This window comes from Leopardus geoffroyi, chromosome C2 (genome assembly GCF_018350155.1).
Source record: "Leopardus geoffroyi isolate Oge1 chromosome C2, O.geoffroyi_Oge1_pat1.0, whole genome shotgun sequence".
NCBI lineage: Eukaryota > Metazoa > Chordata > Mammalia > Carnivora > Felidae > Leopardus > Leopardus geoffroyi.
The window spans coordinates 46,300,513-46,327,497 of record NC_059333.1 but is presented as its reverse complement, the minus strand read 5'-3'; the positions used below and the strand labels follow the sequence as shown (position 1 = coordinate 46,327,497).

General features: G+C 34.0%; 2 protein-coding genes across 2 annotated transcripts; both read right to left on the bottom strand.

Annotated features, from left to right (window-relative positions):
* Window positions 1–5,770: 5,770 nt before the first annotated feature.
* On the bottom strand, window positions 5,771–12,199 carry LOC123610316 (olfactory receptor 5AC1-like). Its single transcript, XM_045500969.1, has 2 exons — window positions 12,097–12,199; window positions 5,771–6,711 (listed from the first exon to the last, which is right to left on the bottom strand). The coding sequence occupies exons 1-2, from the start codon at window positions 12,197–12,199 to the stop codon at window positions 5,771–5,773; spliced, it is 1,044 nt and encodes a 347-aa protein (XP_045356925.1).
* Window positions 12,200–19,901: 7,702 nt separating this feature from the next.
* On the bottom strand, window positions 19,902–20,888 carry LOC123576087 (olfactory receptor 5AC2-like). The gene is given in 4 exon segments (XM_045437090.1): window positions 19,902–19,931; window positions 19,933–20,241; window positions 20,243–20,297; window positions 20,356–20,888. Coding segments are annotated over 4 exon segments (921 nt in total). The 5' UTR covers window positions 20,883–20,888.
* Between the last annotated feature and the right edge of the window lie 6,097 nt (window positions 20,889–26,985).

Below are 26,985 nucleotides of genomic sequence, written 5' to 3'. Positions count from 1 at the left end.
AAGAGACTTAAAAACTGAGAACAAACTGAGGGTTGATGGGGGGTGGGAGGGAGGGGAGGGGAGGTGATGGGTATTGAGGAGGGCATCTTTTGGGATGAGCACTGGGTGTTGTATGGAAACTAATTTGACAATAAATTTCATATAATAAAAAAAAGAAGTAGAGAAATTGGATATAAAAAAAATAAATAAAAACCAGGCTTTTCGTTTTGTTGATTTTTCTGTATTATTTTTGTTTCAATTTAATTGACTTGTGTTCTTAATTTATAAATTTCTTTTTGCTTTCTTTGGATTTAATTTGTTCTTTTTATAATGTCTTAATGTAGAAGTTTTAACCTTAATTTAATTATTTTTATTTTCTAAAATAAGCATTTAATGATATAAATTTCTCTTTAAGCACTATTTTACCTATATCCCACATACTTAAACATTTGTATTTTTATGTTCACTTTATTTAACATATATTCTTTCCTTATTACTATCTCTTTGACATATGGGTATTTAGAAGGATGACATTTTTTTTTTAATTTTGTTTTAAAGTAATCTCTACATTCAACATGGGGCTCAAACTTACAACCCCGAGATCAGGAGTCACATGCTCCATTGACTGAGCCAGCCAGGTGTCCCTGGAGGGATGATTTTTAATTGCCAAATAAATTATTGAAAAAGGAGTATTATAAACTTAATCTATAATTGTGAATTTGTCTGGTTCTCATTTCTACTTTATCATTTTTTCTTCAAGTATTTTGAAGCTCCATTGTTCAGTGTTTACATATTTAGTATTATTTTGTCTTAATTAATTGAACCCTATATAACCCTATATAATTTTGCAATGTCCCTCTTTATCCTTGGTAATATTCCTTGATCTAAGGTCTGTTTTGCTCCATAGCCGCTATAGCTTTTTTTTTTTTTTTTTTTGATTCGTGTTTGTATGATGGATCTGTTTTCTATCCTTTTACTTCTAATTTATCTAAGACTTTATATTTGATGTGTTTCTTTTGAACAGTATATGATTAGATCTTGCTTTTGAATCCATTCAGATAATCTGTCTTATATTTGGTATATAATACCATTTATATTCAATGAGATTATTGATGTGGTTGGATTAAAAGTTACCATTTTAGCTAACATGATAGATGTTCTATGTCCATTCCATCTGTTCTTCATTCTCCTTCCTTTCGATTCCTGACTGCTTTTGGATTAATAGTGGCTTTTTGTGATTTCACTTTATATCCACCTTTGGCTTATTATTTATACATTGTCTATTTTTTTGGTGGTTCCTTTACAGTATACAGTATATCACTTTAATTAATCACAATCTATCTTCAAATGATGTTATACCAAGTAACAATTGTGTCATATTGAATTAAGATGGTACAGGTATGCCTGATTCCTGTATAAAATATACAATATGACCTTAAGAGAATAAGGGCATCTTCATGTTCTTTCAGACCCTGAGACATGATTTGAGTGCAAGTAATTTATTTAGGAACAGTTGATGAGTGAGAAAGTGAGACAGGAAAGGGAATGTAGCCAATAAAAGGTAATTTAAAAACATTACAACTGTGGGCAATCAAGCTTAATCTTTTTTTGGAGACATCATTAGGCATGAATTTCAAAAGCATTATATCAACCAAAGGACAAAGAATTGAGGGTATTTACTCACCATCTGCCATCAGTCATTGGTTGATAGATGATCTGGAAGAGATTCTAAAAAGAACATTTACTTCTCAGTTTTCTAGTCTGCCTTAAGTGAGGGTAGAATCGCTCTGGCCATGAGAGAAAGCCCTCAGATGCAGATGTACAGCTAAAAAAGATATGGGCAACCATCAACAGTATCTACGACAGGGAATCTATAGGAATCAGTGGGCAGTGTGACCTGTGATTGACAGTGAATGAGCCATTCAGCACTAGCTATCATAGCAGGTCAGAATATCTCTCAAGCAACCCATTCTCAAAAAACTAAAGTTGTGACTTGTCCACAAATAACCAAAGGAATGATGAAATTTGCTTTTATAGGCTTAGAAAAGCAGAAAACACTGTCTCAAAGTGAGTTACAGCATACAGTTTATACTACATAACACTTATCAGAGGGCCTCTTAATTAAAAGTGAGTATCCTCTGATATTTGCCAAAATTCTGTTAAGAGTGATGGGATATTATTTAATTTATTTTTGAGTCTTTAAACTCTAACATATACTTACAATACAGTTACCAGTCACATTATCATCATCTATTGGTCCATTGCTTATAGCATCTTATGCACAAGGCAGTCAGCCACACAATATTGTGTCATGAATACTGCCCCTGAATTGAGCAGTGCCCTCAGCCTGCCCAGCCATTCACAGTCTCTCTGCCTACAATTTGTCTCAATACTATTTATGGAACCCATTATTTTTCCCTCAATAGTTTACAAATGTGGTTTCATTGTCTTTGTAGTCTCAGTGCAACAGACAAAATGTTACCATACATATCTTTCTTTTAGTAGTAATCCAGTCTCTGTCTTTAAGGTTGTAGATAGTCTCTTTACCCCTAGAGTCTGAGACTGTTCACCACGAACATATCCTTGTGAATATGGATAAATGCTATCCATTGAGGATGTTTAGCTTAGGAATCCAAGATTTCCTTTGTTTCTAGGAAATGGCTTGATAATGTGTATTTCAGACTGATCCTGACTTGCCACTTTTAGAGTCACCAGCTGAAAGGTTGTAAATGCACCATAGAACCTCTTCAGTAGGAGGTTCTTCCCTAAAATACTCTTAAACAATAAATACCCCAATATGTTAAATTTTCTTATTAGTTTAAATATTATATGGTTTCACAGCACTTGTATTTTGAAATAATAGTGTCTTTATTCACAAATCTAAACCTTTCCCTCTGCCTAGTTGAAGAGAGGACATAAGACCTTGCAGAAACATAGAATAGTCATTTAAATCTCCATCAGCACCAAGATGCCTCTATTAAGTACCTCCATTTATATGACAAGGATCATTTTCTCCTTATACTGTATTTGATTTGTAGAAAATTGTGATTTCAGTTCACTTCAATGTGTACCCTCTTCTTGTCTCTCCCTGTTTAGATTGCCAAGCACATTGATGTAATCATTTTACATTCATGTACTCTTTGTGCCCTGTCAAAAAGTCAAAGATTATCTAAAATATGCTGGAGGACCTGTACAGTGCTGGCTTCAGTCCGCAGCCTTACATCTTCCTAGCTTGCATTCCTGTTAAGTCTGTACATCAGATTTTCTGAATATGCTATTCTTCCTCTTAATTCTTCCTTACTGCTTACCAATATCAAGCCATCACCTGGATATTTTGCAGTGGCAATAGGTAGTCAAAGATATTACAGATTGAAACAAATTATACATTTGCCACTTTAGAGTTCCTTTAAATTCATATGTCCAATGGAGAAAGTCACTACATATTTCTTAGAGTAGCCAATGAAAGAAAAATAAATATCACACTGAAAGTTTTTATAATCATTTCAGAAATAAAAAAACATTCCATAGTGGCACTTACCCAAATTAAGATATGTTTCATTGTCTAACTAAGGAAGTAAATTATTTTTACTTGAGTAATAGACATGTAAGAGATTATAAGAGCAATAACTATGGAAACTTACGTTTCTGCATGATTAAACATGAAAAGATAAATGCAGCATATTCCTAATGTCTGAGGAGATATATCCTGAAATCTTCCAATATCTGCAAATTCTTGAATACCAATATTGCCTATAATTTCCCTGATAAAATATACTGTGTATTTTCATACAGTTGAGCCATACTTTTAATTAATTGTCTACTTTTTATTTTATCCCAGTTAAGATTCTTCTCAATAATATCCACCATTCTCTTATATTCTGTGCTTTTTAAAATATTTTCTTCACTACAAAGAAAGCTTTCTCTTCAGGACAGTTTCCTCTAAGAAGTCACTTAATCTGAGTCTCTGAACAGTCGAAAGGCAGCAAGACTTTTTTTTCATTCAAGTTTTTGTTTAAATTCCAGTTTCATTAATACACCGTGTAATATTAGTTTCAGGTGTAGAATTTAGTGATTCATCACTTACATAAAACACCCAGTGCTCATCACAACAGGTGGCCTCCTAAAACCCTTCACCTATTTAACCCATCCCCCTGCCCACCTCCCCTCCAACAACCCTCTGTTTGTTCTCTGTAGTTAAGGGTCTATTTCCTGTTTAGCCTCTCTTTTATTTCCCCCCATATCCATCTGTTTTGTTTCTTAAATTCCACATATGAGTGAAATCATGTTATTTGTCTTTCTCTGACTTATTTTGCTTAGCATAATACTCTCTAGCTATGTCCATGTCATTGCAAATGGCAAGATTTCATTCTTTTTGATGGCTGAGTAACATTCTATTACATATATACCACATCTTCTTTATCCATTCATCAGTCAATGGACCTTTGGACTCTTTCCATAATTTGGTATTGTTGATAATGCAGCTATAAACATTGAGGTGCATGTATCCCTTTGAATCTGCATTTTTATATCATTTGGGGAAATACCTAGGAGAGCATTGCTAGATCATTTCTTACACCATACACAAAAATAAATTCCAAATGGATGAAAGACCTAAATGTGAGACAGGAAACCATCAAAATCCTAGAGGAGAACACAGGCAGCAACCTCTTTGACCTCAGCCATAGCAACTTGTTACTAGACATGTTGCCAGAGGCAAGGAAAACAAAATCAAAAATAAACTATTGGGACTTCATTAAGATAGAAAGCTTCTGGGGTGCCTGGGTGGCTCAGTCAGTTGAGGTCCAACTTCGGCTCAGGTCACGATCTCATGGTTTGTGAGTTGTGAGTTCAAGCCCCACGTTGGCTTTGTGCGGACAGCGCAGAGCCTGCTTCAGATTCTGTCTCCCTCACTCCCCCCACCCCATTCATGCTTTCTCTCCTCAAAAAAAAAAAAAAAAAAAAAAAAAAAAAAAACATTAAAAAAGAAGATAAAAACTTCTACACAGTGGAGAAAACAATCAACAAACCTAAAAGGCAGTCTTTGGAATGGGAGAAGATATTTACAAATGACATATGTGATAAAGGGGTTAATATCCAAAGTATATAAAGAACTTGTACAACACAACATGGGAGAAACAAATAATCTACTTAAAAAATGGGCAGAAGACATGAATAGACATTTTTCTAAAGAAGACATCTAGATGGCCAACAGAAACCTGAAAAGATGCTTGACATCACTCATCATCGGGGATATACAGATCAAAACTACGGTGAGATACCACCTCATACCTGCCAGAATGGCTAAAATTAACAACACAAGAAACAACAGGTGTTGCTGCGGATAAAGAGAAGAGGAAACCCTCTTATACTGTTGGTCAGAATGCAAACTGGAAAAGCAGCAAAACTTTTGATATGCAGGCTTTGGACAATTATCTTGGCTCAGTCATACCAGCCTCAAGCAAAGAAACATAAATATCTGCTACAATCATATTACAAACTATTATTATATCTAATTTAGAGGAAATGTATAAAGAGTCAAAAATCACAAATTTTAAATGCTTAGTTTTCTTAAAGGTGGTCTATTTTTAATCAGTGATTCAGTTCTGTGTGATATTAAGATCTCCTTACATTGAAACAAATACCCAATGAAGCTTTCATCATATAGCACTCAGAAACTGCCCTAGACACTGCCTTCTGTTAAACTTATAAAGCCAAAGCTGCTTTTCATAACTTCAGACCCCTTGTATTTTGCAAAGTTTGAAATGAGCAAGTTTAAATTTTGCCTTAAGAACTATTTATATTTTATTATTCTCCTCAAGGCATTTATAACCTCTTTGTTTCTCAAACTGTAAATAAAAGGATTTAGCAGGGGAATTATGATTGTGTAAAATACAGAATACATTTTATCTTGATTTTCAGCTGGGCCAGACCCAGGATGCACATACATGAAGAAGAGAGTGCCATAGAACAAAGAGACAGAGAGCAGGTGGGCGCTGCATGTGGAGAAGGCCTTGCTCCTGCCCTTTTCAGACTTCTTTTTCAGGATGGCAAAGAGGACATGGGAGTAAGAGATGATAATAGTCATAAAGGTGAAAGATTGTATAAAGACTGAAAATATAAAAATTAAGAGCATATTAACTCTAGGGTCAGTACAGGAAATCTTAAACAGTTGTAAAATTTCACAGTAGAAATAATGTATTACATTGGACTTGCAGAAAGTTAATCTAAATAACAAACTGGTGTGCATCATAGGATGAAGAAACCCTATAATATATGAAACACCTAATAACCGAATGCAAAAGATATTGGACATCACCACTGGATAAAGCAAAGGATTACATATAGCTACATAGCGATCATAGGCCATCACTACCAGAAGGAAACATTCAGTGTTTGCACTGGAAGCAAAAATATAAAATTGGGTGATGCATTCAACCAGGGATATCAAGTGATTGTTGGATAAAAAATTCATCAGCATCTTGGGAGTCACAGAGGTGGAGGAACAAGCATCTGCAAAGGCCAAACTGCCAAGGAGTAAGTACATGGGGGTATGAAGATGGGGGTCCTTCCAGATGAGGAAAATCAGTCCGAGGTTGCCCACCATGGTAGTGAGGTAGATGACCAAGAACACCAGGAACAGGGGGACCTGCAGCCCTGGTAGATCTGTGAGTCCCATGAGAACAAACTCCGTCACCTGTGTTTTGTTTCCATCAGATTCACTCAAGTTGATCACTGAAATGGAAGAATAAGTGAAAAACAGAGTCATAAAAGACTGAAAATAATCACATTTTATTTGCAAATAAATGTATCTTGCTTATTTACATATCCCTTTTAACCAGAACATTTATCTTTACACTTCAGTATTCTTTACAAACAATATGTATTTGGGCAACTGTTCCTCAAAATTAAGGGGAATATATATATATATATATATATATATATATATATATCATATACACACCATATATATGGAATTTATTATGTATATTTTATGTATTTATATTTATACATATTTATTATATATAATTTATTATATATATAGAGTTTATTACTTGTATAAGAGAAGTGGTTTTGTTTTTTAATTTGGAAAAAATTAATTTCAATTTAATAATCATCTTCTAATTATAAAAGCTTTAAAAATAGAATTAAGCTTTTGAAATATGCTAAAGATGCGTAATCAAAGCCAATAGCATACATTCTAAACAATATAGCATCTTCCTCAAATTAGGACAGATTGAAATGCTTACTCTGACCATTATTGTACAGTATTTTTCAGAAACTTCAATACATCTAAGATATGAAAACAAAATATAACAAAGATTAATGAAATGTCATAAAAATTGTAGGAGATAAATTCATATTTTTACTAATGTTATATTGTTATAATTAAACAAATAACATTATGACTTTAATAAGTACCAGATGCAGGATGAATACATAAATAATCACGAGATTTTTTTCAGTGCAAGCAAGAAAGAAATAAAAAGGATATATATCAGTTACAATAGCCATACACCTTAAAACACATTGAAATATTTTTAAAATATATAAGACCTTGTGAATAAAATTGTAAAGCTTACCGAAAAGTATTATACAATTTCTAAAGAAATAGCCAAAATAAGTTCTCAGATAAGAAGACCTAGTATTATAAATATGTCATTAGAATTCAATTTCAGCTAGAAATTAAATTCAGTTAGTTGTTTTTAAGATTATTTATTTTTATTTATCTATTTTGAGAGAGAGAGACAGAGCCTGAGCAGGAGAGGGGCAGAGAGAGGAGTATCCCAAGCAGGCTTCACAGAGCTCAGTGTGGGGCTCGATCCCACAAACTGCAAGATCATGACCTGAGCCAAAATCAGGAGTTGGTCACTTAACTGACTGAGCCACCCAGGTGCCCCTGAATCCTAACTGCTTTTTAACATAATAGCATAAGCATAAAGTTCTTATAAAATAAAATTATTTTAAAGAGACAAGGAAAATATGAACAGTAACAAAGTGTGCAGTGGTGTTACAACATAAAGCCTTTAATAGAATATAATATGACATGAAAATAGGAAAATATAATAGTAAAACCAAATAAAGACTCCAAAGACTGATTCAAGTATATGTATTGGAATTTAACATAGTACATGGGTGATTTTTCAATTGAGAAAATATTATGGCTACATTTGCCTATTTCAGAAAAAAAAAAGTAAGAATGGCTTTGTTTTCCATGTTTGTTTTAAAATTGTTACTGGATCAAGGGCTTAAAAGTAAAAAATTAAAAAAAAAACAATTTAAATATTCTAAGAAAATTCATGAAATAAATATAATTTAAATATATTACAAAAATCTCTAAGAAACCCACGAATTATACATAAGGATATAAGTGTATTTAATATAATGTTTAACTACATGAAAATGAAGTATGTATCAAATATTTCACAAGGTAAAAGATGAATAAAATGTTGGAAAAATATGTGTAGTTAATATAATAGGCTAAATATTAGTTCCTATCACATGCTAGGAAATATTACTAATTGGTAAGAAAAGTCAAGTAATTTGACAGAAAACAAAAATGGAATTGAATGGGCAAGTCACAGAATATATCAACACATTGAGTTAATGTGAGGAAGGTGAGCACCTTCCCTAGTACTCAAGATGTGTAAATAAAATAAGACGTTATTTTTCATTCCTCAGATTAGCAAAATCTGATTGTTAGAATTTAGAAAATGCCACTGTCACCCTTACTAATAAAAATGTAAATTATTAAGACTGAAAAACAATTTGGTAATATTTAAAAAAAAATACACAGAGGCACCTTGGTGGCTCAGTCAGTTAAGCACCCAACTTTGGCCCACATCATGATCTCACTTACAGTTTGCGAGTTCGAATCGCATGTCAGGCTCTGTGCTGACAGCTCAGAGCCTGGAGCCTGCTTCAGATTCTGTGTCTTCCTCTCTCTCTCTGCACCTCCTCAGCTTGCTCTGTCTCTCCCTCTCAAAAATAAATAAGCATTAAGTTTTTTTTAATAATGAAAAATAAATAAAAATACACATACTTTTCAACTCAGCAACCCATGCCTTCTATCTATTCTATAGCAATAACATATTTCATAGGTAGAAAAGTCTACAACAACATTGTTCACAGTGGCAAAAGACTGGAAATAATATGTAAACCGACAGGATGAAACAATGGTTGAACAAATTTTGGCATAACCAGACTAACCAATATTATGGCTAAAATCAATAAAATGAGCTATTGATCTACGAGTTGTCTGAAAGAAATTTCCACAATTGCTAGGAATGTGAGAAAAATAAGATGCAGAGAAATGTATTTAACATTATCTCATTAAACAAATAGATAATCCCATTCTGTAGATCTGTGAATACACACACACACACACACACACACATATTTGCAAAAACCATAAGAACATAAAGATTGTATAAAATGATTGGGGCGCCTGGGTGGCTCAGTCGGTTAAGCGTCCGACTTCAACTCAGGTCACGATCTCGCGGTCCGTGAGTTCGAGCCCCGCGTCAGACTCTGGGCTGATGGCTCAGAGCCTGGAGCCTGTTTCCGATTCTGTGTCTCCCTCTCTCTCTGCCCCTCCCCCATTCATGCTCTGTCTCTCTCTGTCCCAAAAATAAATAAACGTTAAAAAAATAAAAAAAAAAAATGATAGACCCTAGCTTGTTAATATTTATTGTCTGGGGGAGGTGAGAGGGGAGAATAAAGGAGGAGAAAAATACACAGTACCTCCAAAACTGCTTTTGTGATAAAAGCACAATATATAGTCATCCTATTTTATAGAATTATAGATATTTATATATGGTCAATGACATATATTTAAGTATAGTCTTAAATTTTAATAGTAAAGAAGAGAAAAAGAGAGCAACAGGAATAATAATACTATTGCATTTAGTAGGTGTCAATAAATATTTTAATGAAAAATTAGGAATTAATCATAAGTAAATTTTATTTTATAGGTTTTCTGTATTTTAAAATACAGAAAAGGTTTTGGATTATGTAGCATATGCTTTTGAATATTTTCAGTTGTATCTGAATTCATCCATCGAGAGTAATTTCCCTCTCTCTCAGACAAAAGTTTTTTTGTAAACAAAGTTAGATATATAAACACAATGTTTTTTTTAAATAGTTTTCTTCATTTTCAGGTTCCTTTCTTTATATTTGATGCATCCCTGAAATAATTTGCTTGATTTTGTTCTATGACCTATAAATGTTGTCTAAAAGCAAATCCAAAGAAGAGATCCCAAGGTATTTAGAGGTGAGTGCACAGACTCTTAGATCACCTAGAAGGAGAAAAATCTATCTATAATTTGATGTGTAAATTCATTGTTTCCCAAAATAAAATGAATAACACAATTTTATACACACACTTCTTGCTGATTAAAATACATTTAAAAATCTACCTATATATCCAAATTGTATTGTTTAACTTTAAAATAGCTCCATAGACAATATTTTCATAATGGTTCAACATTAGGGAGAATGAGGAGTTATTTCCCATATTCCTTGAGAATAGAAAAAAAAATAGCTTTAAAAATTTATCCTTTGGGTGCAAGGGTGGCTCCATCAGTTAAGCATCTAACTTCAGCTCAGGTCATGATCTCACAGTTCATGGGTTCCAGCCTCGCATCAGGCTCTCTGCTGTCGGCACAGAGCCCACTTCAGATCCTCTGTGCCCCTCTCTCTCTGTCTCTCTGCCCCTCCCTTGCTCTCTCTCCCCCCTCTCTCAAATAACATTAAAAATTTATCTTTTAAAGCATATACCCATGAGAAGGCCTAGAAACACAGCACATGCAGCAAGAATGACTGAAATGTCTCTTCTAAAAATTAGCCTTAATAGACACTGAGGGCAAGTCATTTAATTTGTAAGGTGGGGTTTTGTCCTGAGTGAGCCTGCCTAGGTTTCTTGCCAACTTTAAATCCATAATTGATACACCCTATTTTTATAATTAGGTCAAGAACTATTAAGTTCTTAGATCTTTTCAATATCCATATGTATCTCTATATCATATAGATATACACATATATATGTGTGTGTATATATATACACACACACACATATGCACACACATATATCCATTGGAAACAAGGGGCTTAATAATGTTATCATTGGTGACTTTAGCTCATCTTTTCATGATTCCATGAACAAATTAAGGAAGTTTAAGCAGCATAATTTAGTTGTCCTTAGCCTGACAATGAAAAGTTTCTATGGTATGAAATAACCTCTGAAATTCTTGAGTCATTATCATCATTTTATCATTTGCCTCCTTTTTCTATTATCTCAAGTTTACTATTAAAAAGAAATATTATTATTTGTGTCTCCTCATCAGTCAAACATTTAGTATTTATGACAAGCATCCAGAATGGTCTACCCTGAAGTTAAACGAAAAACCTCATAGGGTTACCAGGATTTTCATTTCTCACCTGGATGTCTCATTATCAAATAAAAAAATTGAAAAACTACAAATAATGAAAATTAGACGGATCCTAGTGTCCTCACTCAGTTTCTTAAAGTCTTTTCAAGATTGAGAAATGATGGGTTTCTTGAAGGAAAGATGGTGGGTTTCTTGAAGTAAAGATGGTGGGTTTCTAAAGGGAAGAAATATAAATTTCCCTCTGCCATACTTTACATTGGGGCCAGAGACATCTTTATGAATCGCCAAACTGATGAAGTTTCTAGCTGCTTTCACACCCACATCCACTGTACTTCCTCCTAAAATCTTTAAATGAAGAAAAGTGGAAGGTGCAGAATGAAGCAGTGATTACTTGCGCAAAGATTTTCTTTGGAAACCTCAACTGCAGGGAGAAGGTATTTATTTGTACTCTTTTCCAAATCTATTCATGAAAAAGAAAAAAATATATTTTAAATTCCCTCAGTAAAAGTTACCAATGGATTAATTCCCTGTAGGATGGGGGCAAAGCTGTTCTACTGGGCATTGTGAGCTAATTGGGGAATAACCCAGGCATAGCAGGTGTAACAATTAGAAATACACTTTGTGTCGTTAGAGTTCACTGTGAGGGCATCTTGACAAACTACCCCTGAGCAATTTTTAGGTCATAATAATTTCCTTTCTCTTACTGCTCTTGATGTTGCCATATTCCAACCACCGGATAGTTTCTTCAAATGTCTCAAAAACTCATGAAACTCAGAATGTCCAGATCCAAATTCAGAGTCTTTGTAAACAGTATCACCAAGTGTGGCCCTCATCCTGCCTTCCCATTCTCAGTTAATGGCATCATCGTTACCCCGTTTTTAAAGAAAGAAACCTGAGAGTCATCCTTGACACTGAATTCCCGCCTTGAACCCATCAGAACTATTATCAAACTCATGGCTTTTATCTCTTTAATATCTGTTGAAACCACCCACTTTTCTCAAAATTCAAGAAAACTCCATCTCCTGCCTAGAATACTCACATATCCTTTTAATAATCTATGTGTATTTTCTAATATATTTATTTGACAACAGAATCTAGGAGCTGAAGTTAAAAATCAAAATGTATAGTAAATTAAAAGGTTAAAAATCATGGCTTTCATATGCAATGTTGATGAGAAAAAAAACAAAAACAAAAAACCAGAATTTATCCCTTTGTTTTTCTAATCTTAGTGTAACAATGTAAGGAGTTCTCCTTAAACAGCTGCAAAGCTGCCAGCATCTCTCCAGGCCCATCAGAATCTGTGTGACATGCTTGCCTCTGTGTGAGCAGCACACACACACTTTTGTGATGGGGCTGACAAGGGCTCAAGAACCAGGGTAGAAGCCTGAGAGTGCCCACTGGTTAGCACTACATTTTCTGTAGTAATGGGAACAGGTCATAGGAAAATGACAAACAAGAATTGCAAAATTATCCTTTCACTTACTTAGACATAGTAAAGCATACAACAGAAATCTGATGTAGGTTGGGGATAGTAAAGCCCCAAATTTCTGACGGATAATAGGATTTGTGGCTCAGTTCTCTTGAGCTGAAAGGCTTTCTCTGGGAATACTGGTTGTGTAGTAACTGTGAATTCACTCAGTGAAAGGGAAAATTATGCTGTGTGTGGGTAACTTTGTGGATTGTGCAAATTTAATACCAGAGGCCCTGTGGTTCCTCATCAGAGCAGTAACTTTTAAACATTGCATTATGTTTTACTCTTGGCCACAGAGGCTTTGTTTTCCAGTTCAGCTGGAAGCTTTATTCCCCTCATTCTCCTTCAGAACACCTTAATACTAACTCAACCAGCGTCAGAGCCTTTGTTCCAACTTTTAATTTTTGCTGCTGTTAATTTGTTTTGCCATTTCACACAACACAACTCCTGGCCTGATGACTGCAACTGACTCTTGAACTCAGTTAATTGCTGATGTCTCTTGCTCTCAGGTAGTAGCTTATTGAATGTACAAGAGGAAGCCTCGCGTGTTCAAGTGAGAATAAAAGTTATAAGGAACTGCCTCTGTTAATTCTGTGTGGTATAGCATTAACACTCCTCACTTGTAAAAATTGAGGATGTTTGACTACAGGATCCTAACTGCTTTACAAGTATATTCTCCATTGTGCCTGGAATTCTAAGGATTTTTTGGTTATTGGGCTCTAGGAGCATTTAAGTAGATTATGGAAGTAGAAAAGTAGGAAGGAGAAGAAAATATACTTTCTTTCTTGATTTGGTTGTAACTCAGCACCCCCCACTTTTTTTTTTAGCTTATCACTGAGATTGGAGAGGTGGAAATTTATGGGATAGATTTTCCTATGTAAATTCTTTTTTTTTCAACGTTTATTTATTTTTGGGACAGAGAGAGAAAGAGCATGAACCGGGGAGGGGCAGAGAGAGAGGGAGACACAGAATCGGAAACAGGCTCCAGGCTCCGAGCCATCAGCCCAGAGCCTGATGGATTTTCCTATGTAAGAAGCAGCCATATTCCCAAGTACTAAAAGAAAGAAAATATCCTTCTGAGTGACCCATTTATGTTCCATGTTCAGAGATTGTAATGCTTTTTCTTCAGATCTTTGATCAGTGAGAAAGTGACACAGCCTCAACTTAAAGAGCTTTATTCTCCTCCCTATAGCCTAGGACACTAATTAATTAATATTTAATGTATTGGTATAAATTTACCACACAATATTTCCATGGAACTGCTGTGATTTTGTCTCAGTACAATGAACTGTTCCAGTGAAATCAGATGGCCAGTCTGCTATTGATACAGTATTTTTTCTTAATGGTGCCATTCATAGAAACAACGTTCCATTGGTTTGGGTGATGGAGTGTGGTGGTAGATTTACATTTAATTTATCACCTAATTTGCCTTTTTCTCAGATTTTATACGATGGCTAAGGCCTCGTATTTCTTCAGTTCATTGATAATGTTGTCTAGCATTCAATGTGCATGCCAATATATTAGATCATGCATTCAAATATAGTTTAGCCCTTATCAAATTATCCCACTCAAAAACCTTCTCTGAGTCCTTGCAATTTGAATAAAACCCCAATTCTAATGCTCAACAACCTATTACGTACATGTCAAATACCCATTACCTATTCTCCTACCAGTTTAATTACAAATGGATAATATTTCCCCTGGTATGTGTTCCACTGATTTATATCATAAGATGACTACTCATCTGGCCCAAACAGAAATTTTAGTACAGTTTTGAGTAGCTGGCCTTATTAATATTATTGTCTCAGATATTCTTAACATGGCATTCATGGTGACAGAAACCATATTCATATGGCCTGACCCCATACATCATTAGGCATAGAATGGATGTACATGGAGATGGCAAAAACAGAAACAGTAGAAAAACTATGAGAGGTCTGTAGACTGAAAAGCGTAATGTGACTTCTCTAATCCACTGTTGTCAAGGTGGTACCCACACGTAGTACCACCTGTACACGTAGGCCCACAGACCTACTTTAGGCTCAGTAGAAGCAGTGGTGTAGGAGGCACTTAGCGTTTAATAGACTATTTTTCAGTACAATGCTAGCTTATATACAGAATTTTCTGTAAAAATGTATGTTAAGCAACACAGAATAGAGTAGGAATTATTGTCTAAGAATCATACATCAGGAAAGAAATGTAGCAGAAACAGAAAATCATTGCTCATTTATTTAGACAAATATTTTTGTTTTATTGTTCACCAAAATACAAGAATATAAATAAAGAGGTCAAAAAGCTTACAGTGGATACCATGCTGGAAGGAAAAAAATTACAAGGAGATAGGAGGATATAATAAAGTTTTAATTTAATCAGTCCCTCTAAAATGAAACACCATTATTAGAAGACTGATTAGAAACACTGAAAATTTTCAAGTGGTTTGTAATTACTAAAAAATTAATTTTGTGTAAACAGTACTTCTAATAATGATTTTTTTCATTGATACTGTCAGAATGAAAAGGGTAATTCATACTTACCAGAAAATTTTAACTCTACTTATTGTGAAAAGTATTGCTATGTATTTGTCTATATGTTTAGACAAATATTTTAATGTCAGCAAGGAGGATACTTATTTAGAAGTACTTTTTTTTTAGGTGACTGTAATTACCTTGAAATGCTTTAAGATGATGTGTATAGTCACTTTTGTTTTTAAAACTCATGAACTTTATACTATTTAATTCGAAATAATTTCTTGGGTATAAAAGTCTTACAAAGCAAGAATAATGCAGCTGGAAATTGTTTGGTTTTATGGAAGGCTTTTAGAAGACTTTGCATGTGCTTCAAACTGTTTCCAGAATGGGTTATCATTGGAAGTAGAGCTCTCATGCATTTACTCATTCAATAGTCATCTACTAAGATGATGATATAAGAGTGAAAGCAACTGAAACATTGCTTCACTCTTGCCTATAGCTGAAGAACAAATCTTAAATTCTGACAAATTGACTGGGTGTTTAAAAGACTTAATAATTGCTTAAAGTCATCAGCCATATTTTTATAACATAGTAATATAAAGTTTACACATTTTCTATTTTTTTAACTAAAAATGCATTGAGTATTATCAATGTGCAAGATGTCCATTTAGGTTTTGTGCTTATTTAAATAAAAATTGAAAAAATAGTAAGGACATTTTATTTGAGAAATGTGTATTCCTTTATCATTTTATTAGTCCACCTTAAATTTGTTTCTTTTGCTGTATGTGTAGGAAGAGATTTAGTAGAGAATTGCAATAATATACAACAAAGGATGCATTTTGCCCTGTTCTTCATCTGGGGCAGATTCAAGACTCACAAATCTGAAAAAAAAATGTTGTAAGAGAACAGGAGAACAGTGAGCAAATGGCCACTGCTGTGGAGAAGGCATTACTTCAACCTTTTTCATAATTCTTTTTCAGTATGCCAAAGATGACATGGGTGTAAGAAACTTAATTTAATCGTTCATAGGAGTGAAGTTTGAATAAAGACTGAGAAACCAAAAAGAATCAATGCATTAATAGATTCATCTGTTTGGAAATTTTATATGGCAACAAGAATTCAAAATAGAACTGATATTTTTATGTTGGATCTGTAGAAAGTTAACATAAATGGAAACTCCATATGAACAATAAGAGGTAGAAAACCAGAAACATGCAAAACACTCAGCAACTAAATTCCATTTGGAAGAAAATCCATAATATAATACAGACAACTTCAGGGTGGCTCAGTGTCTCAGTCAGTTAAGCAACTGACTTTGGCTCAGGTCATGATCTCATGGTTTGTGGGTTAGAGCCCCACATTGGGCTTTGTGCTGACAGCTCAGAGCCTGGAGCCTGCTTCGGATTCTGTGTCTCCCTCTCTCTCTGCTCCTCTCCTGCTCATGCTCTGTCTCTTTGTCTCTCAAGAATAATAAATATTAAAAAAAAAGAATTAAAAAAAAAAGAATACAGACCATATCAAAAATAAAGCTAAAATGAAATCAATAAATTCAACTATGGATATAAAATCTAGAAGAAACCAAAATATTACAAGAGAGGAGAGCCAATGGAAAAAAATTTAAAACTAGGAGAAAGTAAAGAATTAGATAAGAGCAAACAAAGTTAGATGTAATTTTTAAAATTATAAGCTAATTCTTTTAAAATACCTACAAAATAGAAAAATTATTAGCTAACCTACATTTTCCTAAGTGAGAAAAAAATGATAAAAGGGAAGTAACCTTCCAAATCCATAAATGTAAAAACTATTATATGAGTCTTTGTCTAGTTCTAGATAAATAAATTTTAAAATATGGATGAAGTGAATAGTTTTATTAAAAATAAAATCACAAATTTTATTCTTAATGACACACAATAGGCCATCCACAGCTAATAAAATTAATATGTTCTGGATTTAAGTAAGCTTGTAGATCTAATTCTATCATCAGTTCTCTAAGTATACATTACCTTTATCACAAAGATACTATCAGCCAGATCCAAAATGTGAAAAATTCTATAGAAAATAAACCAGTTTATTCAACAGATAAATGACATGAAAAAAGGAGGAAGAGAAAACTATTATAGATGAAAAGAAATTTAAGAACCATCATCAAAATGCAATAGATATACTTTGTTTAAATCCTGATTCAAAGAAACAACAAATTTTTGATATAAATTGGGAATACGGAACACATTGATATTAAATAATGTTAAGCAATTAATTCTGTTATGTATAATAATTTCACTGTGGTTACAAAACAAAGTCTTCATTTGTTAGCATTACATATACTAAAAGATTAACAAGTTTTTAATAATTGGTTCTACCTTTAATAATTCTGTCATGAAATATCATTGCAGAAATTAGAAACATTATGTAAGTGCCATACCCTTTTTTTGCCAAACAAAAAAGCAAAAAAATAAAACAAACAAACAAAACAACTGTCGAGACATATCTGCATGGAAACATTTATTTTTGTCAAAATGATAACAAAAATTTAAAAGATTGTAACAGAACATAATGGTAAATTATTGGAACAGGGCCCTAATCAAAAGTAAGGAAAATGTAATGCAAAAATCAATCCTAACCTATAAATTAAAAATATCCACATTAGATATTAAAAAAAAAAAAAGGCGGCAGGGCAGGGGGGTTGCCTGTGTGGCTTAGTTGGTTGAGCATCTGACTTCAGCTCAGGTCATTATCTCACGGGTTGTGAGTTCAAGCCCCATGTCGGGCTCTGTGTTGACAGCTCAGAGCCTGGAGCCTCCTTTGGATTCTGTGTCTCCCTCTCTCTGCCCCTGCCCCACTCACTCTCTCTCTGTCTCTCTCAAAAAGTAAATAAACATTAAAAATTTTTTTTAAAAATCCTGTGCCATTGTTAGCCACCAAAAGAGTAAAATTAACCACAGTTTTCTGCAGCCAATAGTACTTTTCAAAAGAATGCATTCAGTTGTCTAACATTTTAAAAAGCTATTTCTAATGGGAACCTATGGCAATAAAATTGTAAGCCTATTAAAATGAATTGAATATTTTCATTTATATTCATAAGTCAAATGATTGATAAATTTATGATGCATACTGTCTTCATTTTAGATAAGTATTTTGATGTTTGTTGGAATTAAAGAAAAAAAAAACCCTAAATATAACTTTTAAAATACTTCAACAAGAGGACCATTTTCACTCCTGCTTCAACAACTTGAATTTAATTTTTATTTCCTATGAATTCTTTTTTTTTAAAACACAGTGCTTGAACAAACAGATTGCTCAAGGAACATAATTAAGTCCTCGCCAAAAAAAAAAAAAAAAAAGAAAGAAAAGAAAAGAAAGGAAAGAAAAAGAAACGAAAAGAAAAAAAGGAATCTATGTCAATTGTAGTATACTAAAATAAATTAGTCTAGGGGTGCCTGGTTGGCTCAGTCAGGTAAGCATATGACTCTTGATTTTGGCTCAGGTCATGATCACACAGTTTGTGAGTTCCAGCCCAGTGTTGGACTCTGCTCTGACAGCGGGGAGCCTACTTGGGATTATCTCTGCTTCTCTCTGCCCCTCCCCATATGTGCACCCTCTCTTTCTCTGTCTCTCTGTCTCTGTATCTCTCTCTCTCTCTCTCTCTCTCTCTCTCAAAAATAAATAAATAAATACACTTAAAGAAAAAAGGACCACTAGCTCAATTTTTTGCCTGCATCCATATATGCTTAACCAGTTTCTCATCCTTGCCCTCCGCTTTGCCATCTACCTAGTGTAGGAGAGCAAAGCAATCTCTATGCAAATGTTTACCAACTTACTATTGCTAACAAAATAGTCATGTAAATAGAGTACAGGAGATCTGTAATATCTAAGAAAGCTATGTCTTGAGATATTTCCAAATCTGCAAATTCCAAAATACCATTATATTATATTGCCCTTCCTGTATGAAAGTTAGTATGTGGGCTTCTAGATATGGGAAATTAAAATCTTGATGTTCCATTATTTAATTCAAGCCAACTTTTTTTTTAACTGTTGTTATTAAAATGCACCAATTTTTTCAAACTCTTCATTTTTAGTAATTTTCCTCCCCTTTATTTTGGAAACATTTTTCTTCCAAGAATCTAAGTTTTTATCATTTTATCATGATGTGGTAAAACATCACAGAGCCTTATTAACATGCAGGTCGAGCTCAGTGAGCTAGGATCAGTCATGAACTAAATGACTCCCACTTACACACCAGCCTCAGTTACTGTCAATTATTAAGTGGAATTTAGGGGAGGAGTCCCTTGCAGATATCAAATTTTCAAAGACTAAATGTTCAGATAAAAAGGAATTACAATATTTTTAAATAAATCAACAATTAGTAGTAGGAGTCATTTCAACTGACGTAATAACTTTAATTGGACGTATATCCAAGTAAACATTGTGTGAAGCTGGGTACCTTCACCCATTGCGTAGCGACCACCCTGACCACTAGCTCTTTAGCAAAAGGGCAGAACCATGGCTAATCTGTAAGATTTAAGAACTCGTTTATGCAAAGGGTGAGAACAGAAACAATTTGAAATTTCCCTTGACAACTATTTACTTCTTTGTAGCTCATCTCAAGGCACCTATAGCCTCTTTATTTTCTCAAACTGTAAATAAATGGGTTTAGCAGGGGAATTATAATAGTGTAAAATAGGGAATACAATTTGTCCTGATCTTCGGCTAGACTGGATGCAGGATGCACATACGTGAAGATGAGAGTGCCACAGTACAATGAGACAGAGAGCAAGTGGACACTGCATGTAGAGACGGCTTTGCTTCTGCCCTTTTCAGACTTCTTTTTCAGAATGTCGAAGAGCACGCGAGGATAAGAGATTATGATGGTCATGAAAGTGGATATTTGTATTAAAGCTGCAAAAATAAATATCATTAGTGCATTAATAGATGGGTCAAATAGATGAAATTTGGAATAGTTGTAAAATTTCACAGTAGAAATAATGTATTATTCTAATACATTATAATAATGTATATTCTATACATTCTATACATAGAATAATATTCTAACATTATAATAATGTTAGACCTGCAGAAAGTTAATCTTAATAACAAACTCATGTGAATCAGGGGATGCAGAAAAGTGATTGCATATGAAATAATTATCAACTGAATGCAGAGTCTGTTGGACATTATCACTGGATAAAGCAAGGGGTTACATATGGCTACATAGAGGTCATAGGCCATCACTACCAGAAGGAAACATTCTGTAGTTGCACTGGAAGCAAAAAAGTAAAATTGGGTGATGCACTCTGCTAGGGATATCATTGCAGTCTTGTCTAAGAAATTGACTAGCATCTTGGGAGTTACAGAGGTTGAAGTACAAGCATCGGCAAAGGCTAAACCACCAAGGAACAAGTACATAGGCATGTAAAGATGGGCATTCTTCCAAATAAGAGCCATCAGTCCAACGTTGCCCACCATGGTGATGATGTAGATGACCAAGAACATGAGGAAAAAGAGGAACTGCAGCCATGATCTCTCTGTAAGTCCTGTGAGAATAAACTCAGTGACCAGAGTCTTGTTTCCTTCTGACATGTCCACACTTGACGACGGTAATGAGAAAATATGTATCAAAGACAATCACTAAAGGTAACATGAAGTAGTGGCATTTTATTTGCACATTAAATTGTACCTTAGTGTTGTTTTCCATTTAATTAATAGTTTTTAAAGTTTAACTTTTAGCCTGTAGTAAATCTGTTTACAAATTCTTTAAGTATCTGATCCTAAAATTGGAAAAACCTGAAATAAAAGCAAATTTTGAGGCAATATTAAAACCATGTGAAGGGCTATTGCAAGTGGAAGAAATACCATGCCAAAACCATTGCATGAGGGAGAGAAATAGACTATCAATTTAACATAGGTATAACCATGTAATTTTATTGCAAAGAAAAATCCATAAACAAAGGGAAAGGACAAAAATATGTTGGGAAAATGTTTGGAACATATTCTGCATACATGGGTTTAATACATATAAAACACACACATACACACACACAACCTCTTACAGCTAGGTTCATGCAAGTTAAATAACCCAGTGGAACTAATGGGAAGAAAATATGAGCAGACCTGTTTACGGAAGAGTAAGTCAACGTGACCGATAAATATATGAAGCAATGCTCATCCTCCATAAAATTAGAAATATTATTTAAATTGATACCTCATTTTCACTAGTTAGAAAGGAGATAAGCTACAAAGCAAAATGAGAGATAATATCTGATGACAGGAAAGTGAGAAAGGAAGCATTTCCTACTATAACTGGTGAAAATGTAAATTGTAACAGCCTTTTATATCTGACATTATCTGTCAAAATTAGAAACTTATATAAACTTTGATCACCAGTCTTTGTCATGGGTATATATTCTAGAAATAATATCATTCGCATACAAGAATAAAGTACAAACATTGTGCTTAATGTTTTAGTACATGAAGACAAGGACTGGAAACAAAGACAACTCCCAACTAAAAAAAAACAAATTGAATAGTTGAATAAATTATAGTGCAGTCTTACTGTGGAGCACTATTCAAACATAAAAGAAATGTGTTTGAGCTGTACCAGTTAACAATGGAAGCTTTTATTAATGTATTAAGTGAGGGAATCAAAATATAAAGAAATTTAAATTTTATGGGCCCATTTATATAATTTAAAAAATTATGCATATAAAATTTTTAAAAATTTATGCATATAAATAAATATGATATGCATGTGGATAAATATACCAACTTTCTTAAAAATTTTTTTTAACGTTCATTCATTTTCGAGAGAGAGAGTGAGACAGAGCATGAGTAGGGGAAGGCCAGAGAGGGAGGGAGACACAGAATTGGAAGCAGGCTCCAGGCTCTGAGCTGTCAGCACAGAGCCTGACATGGGGCTCCAACCACAGACCTTGAAATCATGACCTGAGCCGAAGTCAGACACCTAACTGACTGAGACACCCAGGCACCCCGAAATATACCAACTTTCTAACATAGATTTTTCTGTGCAGGAGTAGATGTAGCATTAGGAATAGAGAAAACAGAAGAGAGAGATACTTACTTCATCACAACCCCCACACACACACACCAAAGTTCATGACAAAAACATGATATATATCATAAGCCCTTTTCTATGTAATTTTGGTGTGTGTGTGTGTGTATGTGTGTGTGTGTTTGCATTTGTGTGTCTGTGTGCATGTGTGTGCCTAGAAAGATATATAAAAGGATGGTCACAAGTATGTTAATAAAAAAGAAAAAGAAAATGCTATTGTAACCTTGAAAGAAGAGTCTTTGGCACTGAAAACTCAATGTAAAATTAGGAATAAATAATCTGTAAATATTTCTTTGAAATATTTATTAGTTATTTTTCATTCTTAAGGATGCTTTCCATGTTAATATTTGGTAATAGACTTTTGACTATTAAGAGCAAGAATGATTTTTTGAAATAGTCAAAGGTATTGAAATTGTTAAAGATGGTGTCTAAGTATAGGAGTCATTTTTATTGTTTATACAGTTTCAGTACTTTTCTTATCTAATTTATTCCTAAGGGTTTTATAGGTTTTTCTGCTATTCTGAATATAATATCTGATATTTTCATGAAGTAACAAGCTTGATTTTCTTCTATGACTTTAAAATGACATCTGAAGGAAATCGAGAATAGAATTTTCCAAATATTTTAGAGTGAATGGGTAACCTTCCTTGAAAGAGAAACAAAAATATATTTACCATAATAATAACAGTTGGAATAATAGTAGCTTACTCATTTAAAAATCAATTTTACAATTTTATATCCATACCTCTTGACATTTATAATACATAAAGACGTTAAATGAGAATGCATTTAAAAAACTGGGCTTGTTTAACCAATGGGGAGAATGACAAGTTGTTATTCTCCATCTTTGCTAAGCTAAAAAAAATAATAAGTTTAAATTACTAAACACATACCACAGGGATCCCTTTTATAACATATATACCTAAAAGGATTCACTGGAGTTCATTTGCTAAAAATCAACTATGTGAATTTTAAGGAAATGTCATTTTATTTCCAAAGTGAAAACTTTGTCCTAAAGTGGCCTTGCTTTATTTACAACCCAAATCACCAAATAATAGATATTTCTAATGTCACTTCATTGATTCAGCATAATTAAGGCAAGACATGACAAGCTTTGGGAACTTTTTTTCCTTAAGAGGAATGTGAAAAAACATCACATTAGAATAAAGGAGATAGTGCTAGCTATATATATATATATATATATATATATATATATATATATAGTATATTATGTAATATAAGGGCTATATTACAGCCCTTGTTTTCTCATGATTCCATGAAATTTTAAGAGCTATGTATTAAAGACCAGCCATTAAACTCAAGTTTAGAATTATCTTGATTCTGCAAAATTATAAATGTAGATACAAACTACATGTCTGTCTCAAATCTAAACTCTCTGCATTATAAAATGTAACTTAAAACTGTTGAATCATTCTTCTCATGAGTATTTTAATTTTTCCCATATACTTCATTTTTCTATTAATTAATTATGAATTTTTGTGATAAATATGTCTCCTGTACAGTTAGTCATCCTCTCCCATTCATCAAATTTTGATCACTGAGTGAGAAAAATCTCAATGCCTCACTAGAATTTTAAGTTCTTATGTAGACATCTTACATAGATATTTGGTTATCTAAAGACAATTTGAAATATAGAAAATGTATAAATCACTGTACTCTCAGTCAGTTCCCACATACATTGGAAATTTAGTCAGTGATAGTTTTCTAGAAGCAATGTAGAAAATGCAGAAATGAGGCTATGATTGCTGGCACACTGATTCTCATCAGTAACTCCAAAATGAATGAAGATAATATATATTACTTCTATTTTCAAACTTGTTATTTAAAAAACAAAGGAAGAAGTAGGAAAGATATTTCCCCTATGCTTCCAAAGGATTCTCTGTAGGATGAAATGATATTTATTCTACTGGGTTTTGTGAGTTAATCATCATTTCACCCCTATAACTAGCTGTAACAATTAAAACCTGCCTTTGTAATCCACAGGGACCACTGTGGGACATCTATACAGAATATCAATTAACAGGCTTTAGGTAATATTTGTTTTCCTTTCTCTTGTTTCTCTTAATGATACCATCATCCAAATACTTACTTTACATGTTCCTTTGGAAGTCTCAAAGATACCTTAGAGTACCTTACCATGTCCAAGTTTGAAATCAAGATCTTGTGTTATTTCACCCCCAGTCATAGTTGAATTATACCAGTTATACCTCAACCTATTAATAGTCAAGCCCCAATTCTCCCTCCTTCAGTCATAGGCAACCACTGCTCTACCTTCTGTCTTTATAGATTTACCTGTTCTTGACATTTAGTAAAAATAGTATCATATAATATGTGATTTTACTGACTTCTTTCACTTAACATAGTGTCTTATAAGGTTTTTATATTGTAGCATGTAACAGCATTTTATTCCTCTACATTACGAACAATGCTCCATTGTATGGCTATGCAACATTTTGTTTATTTATTCATCAGTTGATGGACATGGGTTTCCACTTTCTGGCCTTTTTTTTTTTTTTTTTTTCATTTTATTTAATACTTGTTTATTTTTGAGAGAGAGACAGAATGCAGGTGGGGAAAGGGCAGAGAGAGAGGGAGACACAGAATCTGAAGCAGGCTCCAGACTCCAACCTGTCAGCACAGAGACCCACGCAGGGCTCAAACTTACGACCTGATCTGAAGTCAGACACTTAACCGACTGAGCCACCCAGGTACCCCAACCATTTTCTGGCTCTTATGAATAATGCTACTATAAACATTCATGTACAAGAGTTTTTGTTTGGACATATGTTTCAATTTCTTTTGATGCTATTATAAACAGAATGATTTTCTTAATTTTATTTTTTGATTGCTAATTGCTAGTGCATAGAGATACAATGGATTTCTATATTGTATCCTGCAACAATGCTGAATTCATTTATAAGTTCTATTTGTTCTTTAGTAGATGCCTTAGGATTTTCTAAATAAAAGATAATGTCATCTAGAAATACAGTTTTTCTTCTTTCTTTCTTTCCAGTCTGGGTGACTTTTATTTCTTTGATTTGCCTAATTCTAAGATCATAGGTATTTTTAGTTTTCTTTTCTTGTGATGTCTTTGCTTTTGTTATCAGGATAGTACTGGTTGTCATCGTCAGTTTTGGTTACTATAAGCAAGCCATAGACTGGGTGGTATACAAACAACAGAAATTTATTTCTCACATTTCTGAGAAGCCCAAGATCACAGGTGAGTCCAGCATAGTTGAGTCCTGGTAGCAGCCCTTTCTGGTTGCAGACCACTGACTTCTAGTTGTATCCTCACAAAGTGAAAAGCAGAGAGAGGAAGCAAGCTCTCTTGTGACTCTTTGAATGGTACTAATCCCATTCACAAGGGCTCCACCCTTATAGCCTCATCAAATCCTAATTACCTCCAGAAAGCCCCACCTCCAAATTCCATCACCTTGAGAATTTGGTTTTAACATATGAAAACACACACTGGGGTACACATTCAGTCTATAGTACTGGCCCTATAGAATGAGTTGGAAAATGTTTCCTCTTCTTCTATATTTGGAAGAATTTGTGGGAAATCAGTATTAATTTTTCTTTAACTACATGGTAGAATTCACCAGTGAAGTCATCTGATCTTTTCTTTGTGGAAAGTTTTAAAGTTACCAATTCATTCTCTTGCTAAGGTTTATTCAGGTTTTCTATTTTTTCTGGAGTTAGTTTTGGTAGTTTGTTACTTCCTAGGAATTTATCCATTTCCTCTAAATTATCTAATTTATTGGTATGTGTGGGAAACCAAATACCTATGTCCTAGTTAAGGAGATTATAGGGAACACATTACACTGCTTTCTGGCCATGCTGAAAACAGCTGACCATTATCTAGTTAATGCATATTTATGCCTGTGCTCATGAATTCCTTAGACCATGTTATCTGTGGAAGATCTTATCTTGTTCTCCACCCTGCTTTCTGCAGTTGCTCTTTTGTAGTCTTGGGAATGTCTCGTTTTTTTGCAAGCTTTCTATATCTTCGTACTGACAGGTGGCCACTGACATTATGCAATGTTTTCACTATAATGTATGCCTAATAAATACAGGAGCTTGAGAGCAGCTTGGGGAGACTTCCCTTAGCCTCCCTCTCAACTCTCTTGACTTGTGGAGTCTTTTTTTTTTTTAACGTTTATTTATTTTTGAGACAGAGAGAGACAGAGCATGAACGGGGGAGGGTCAGAGAGAGAGGGAGACACAGAATCTGAAACAGGCTCCAGGCTCTGAGCGGTCAGCACAGAGCCCGACGCGGGGCTTGAACTCACAGACCACAAGATCATGACCTGAGCCGAAGTCGGCTGCTTAACCGACTGAGCCACCCAGGCGCCCCCTTGTGGAGTCTTGAGTAATCCTTTCTCCCCCACCTTGGCTTTGCTGGACAAAGCTGAAAGCCAAACCCACAGGTATGGAGTTGTTATAGTATTCCTCTATAATTGTTTTTATTTCTGGATGGTCTATAGTGATATTGTTATGCCCAGAATTCGTGATCCCCAAAGACCACCAGGGAGCCGAGTCCAACGCAAAAGCAAAGAGCCTTTATTCGAGCTAGCTCGAGCTCAATCCCCTACC

Coding starts and splice junctions, on each gene's coding strand:
- LOC123610316 (XM_045500969.1), bottom strand. CDS start 12,199: ATGAGGGCCACACTTGGTGATACTGTTTACAAAGACTCTGAATTTGGA. Junction 6,712..12,096: donor TTTGAAGAAACTATCCGGTG/GTTGGAATATGG, acceptor CTTCCATTTCAG/TGATCAACTTGAGTGAATCT.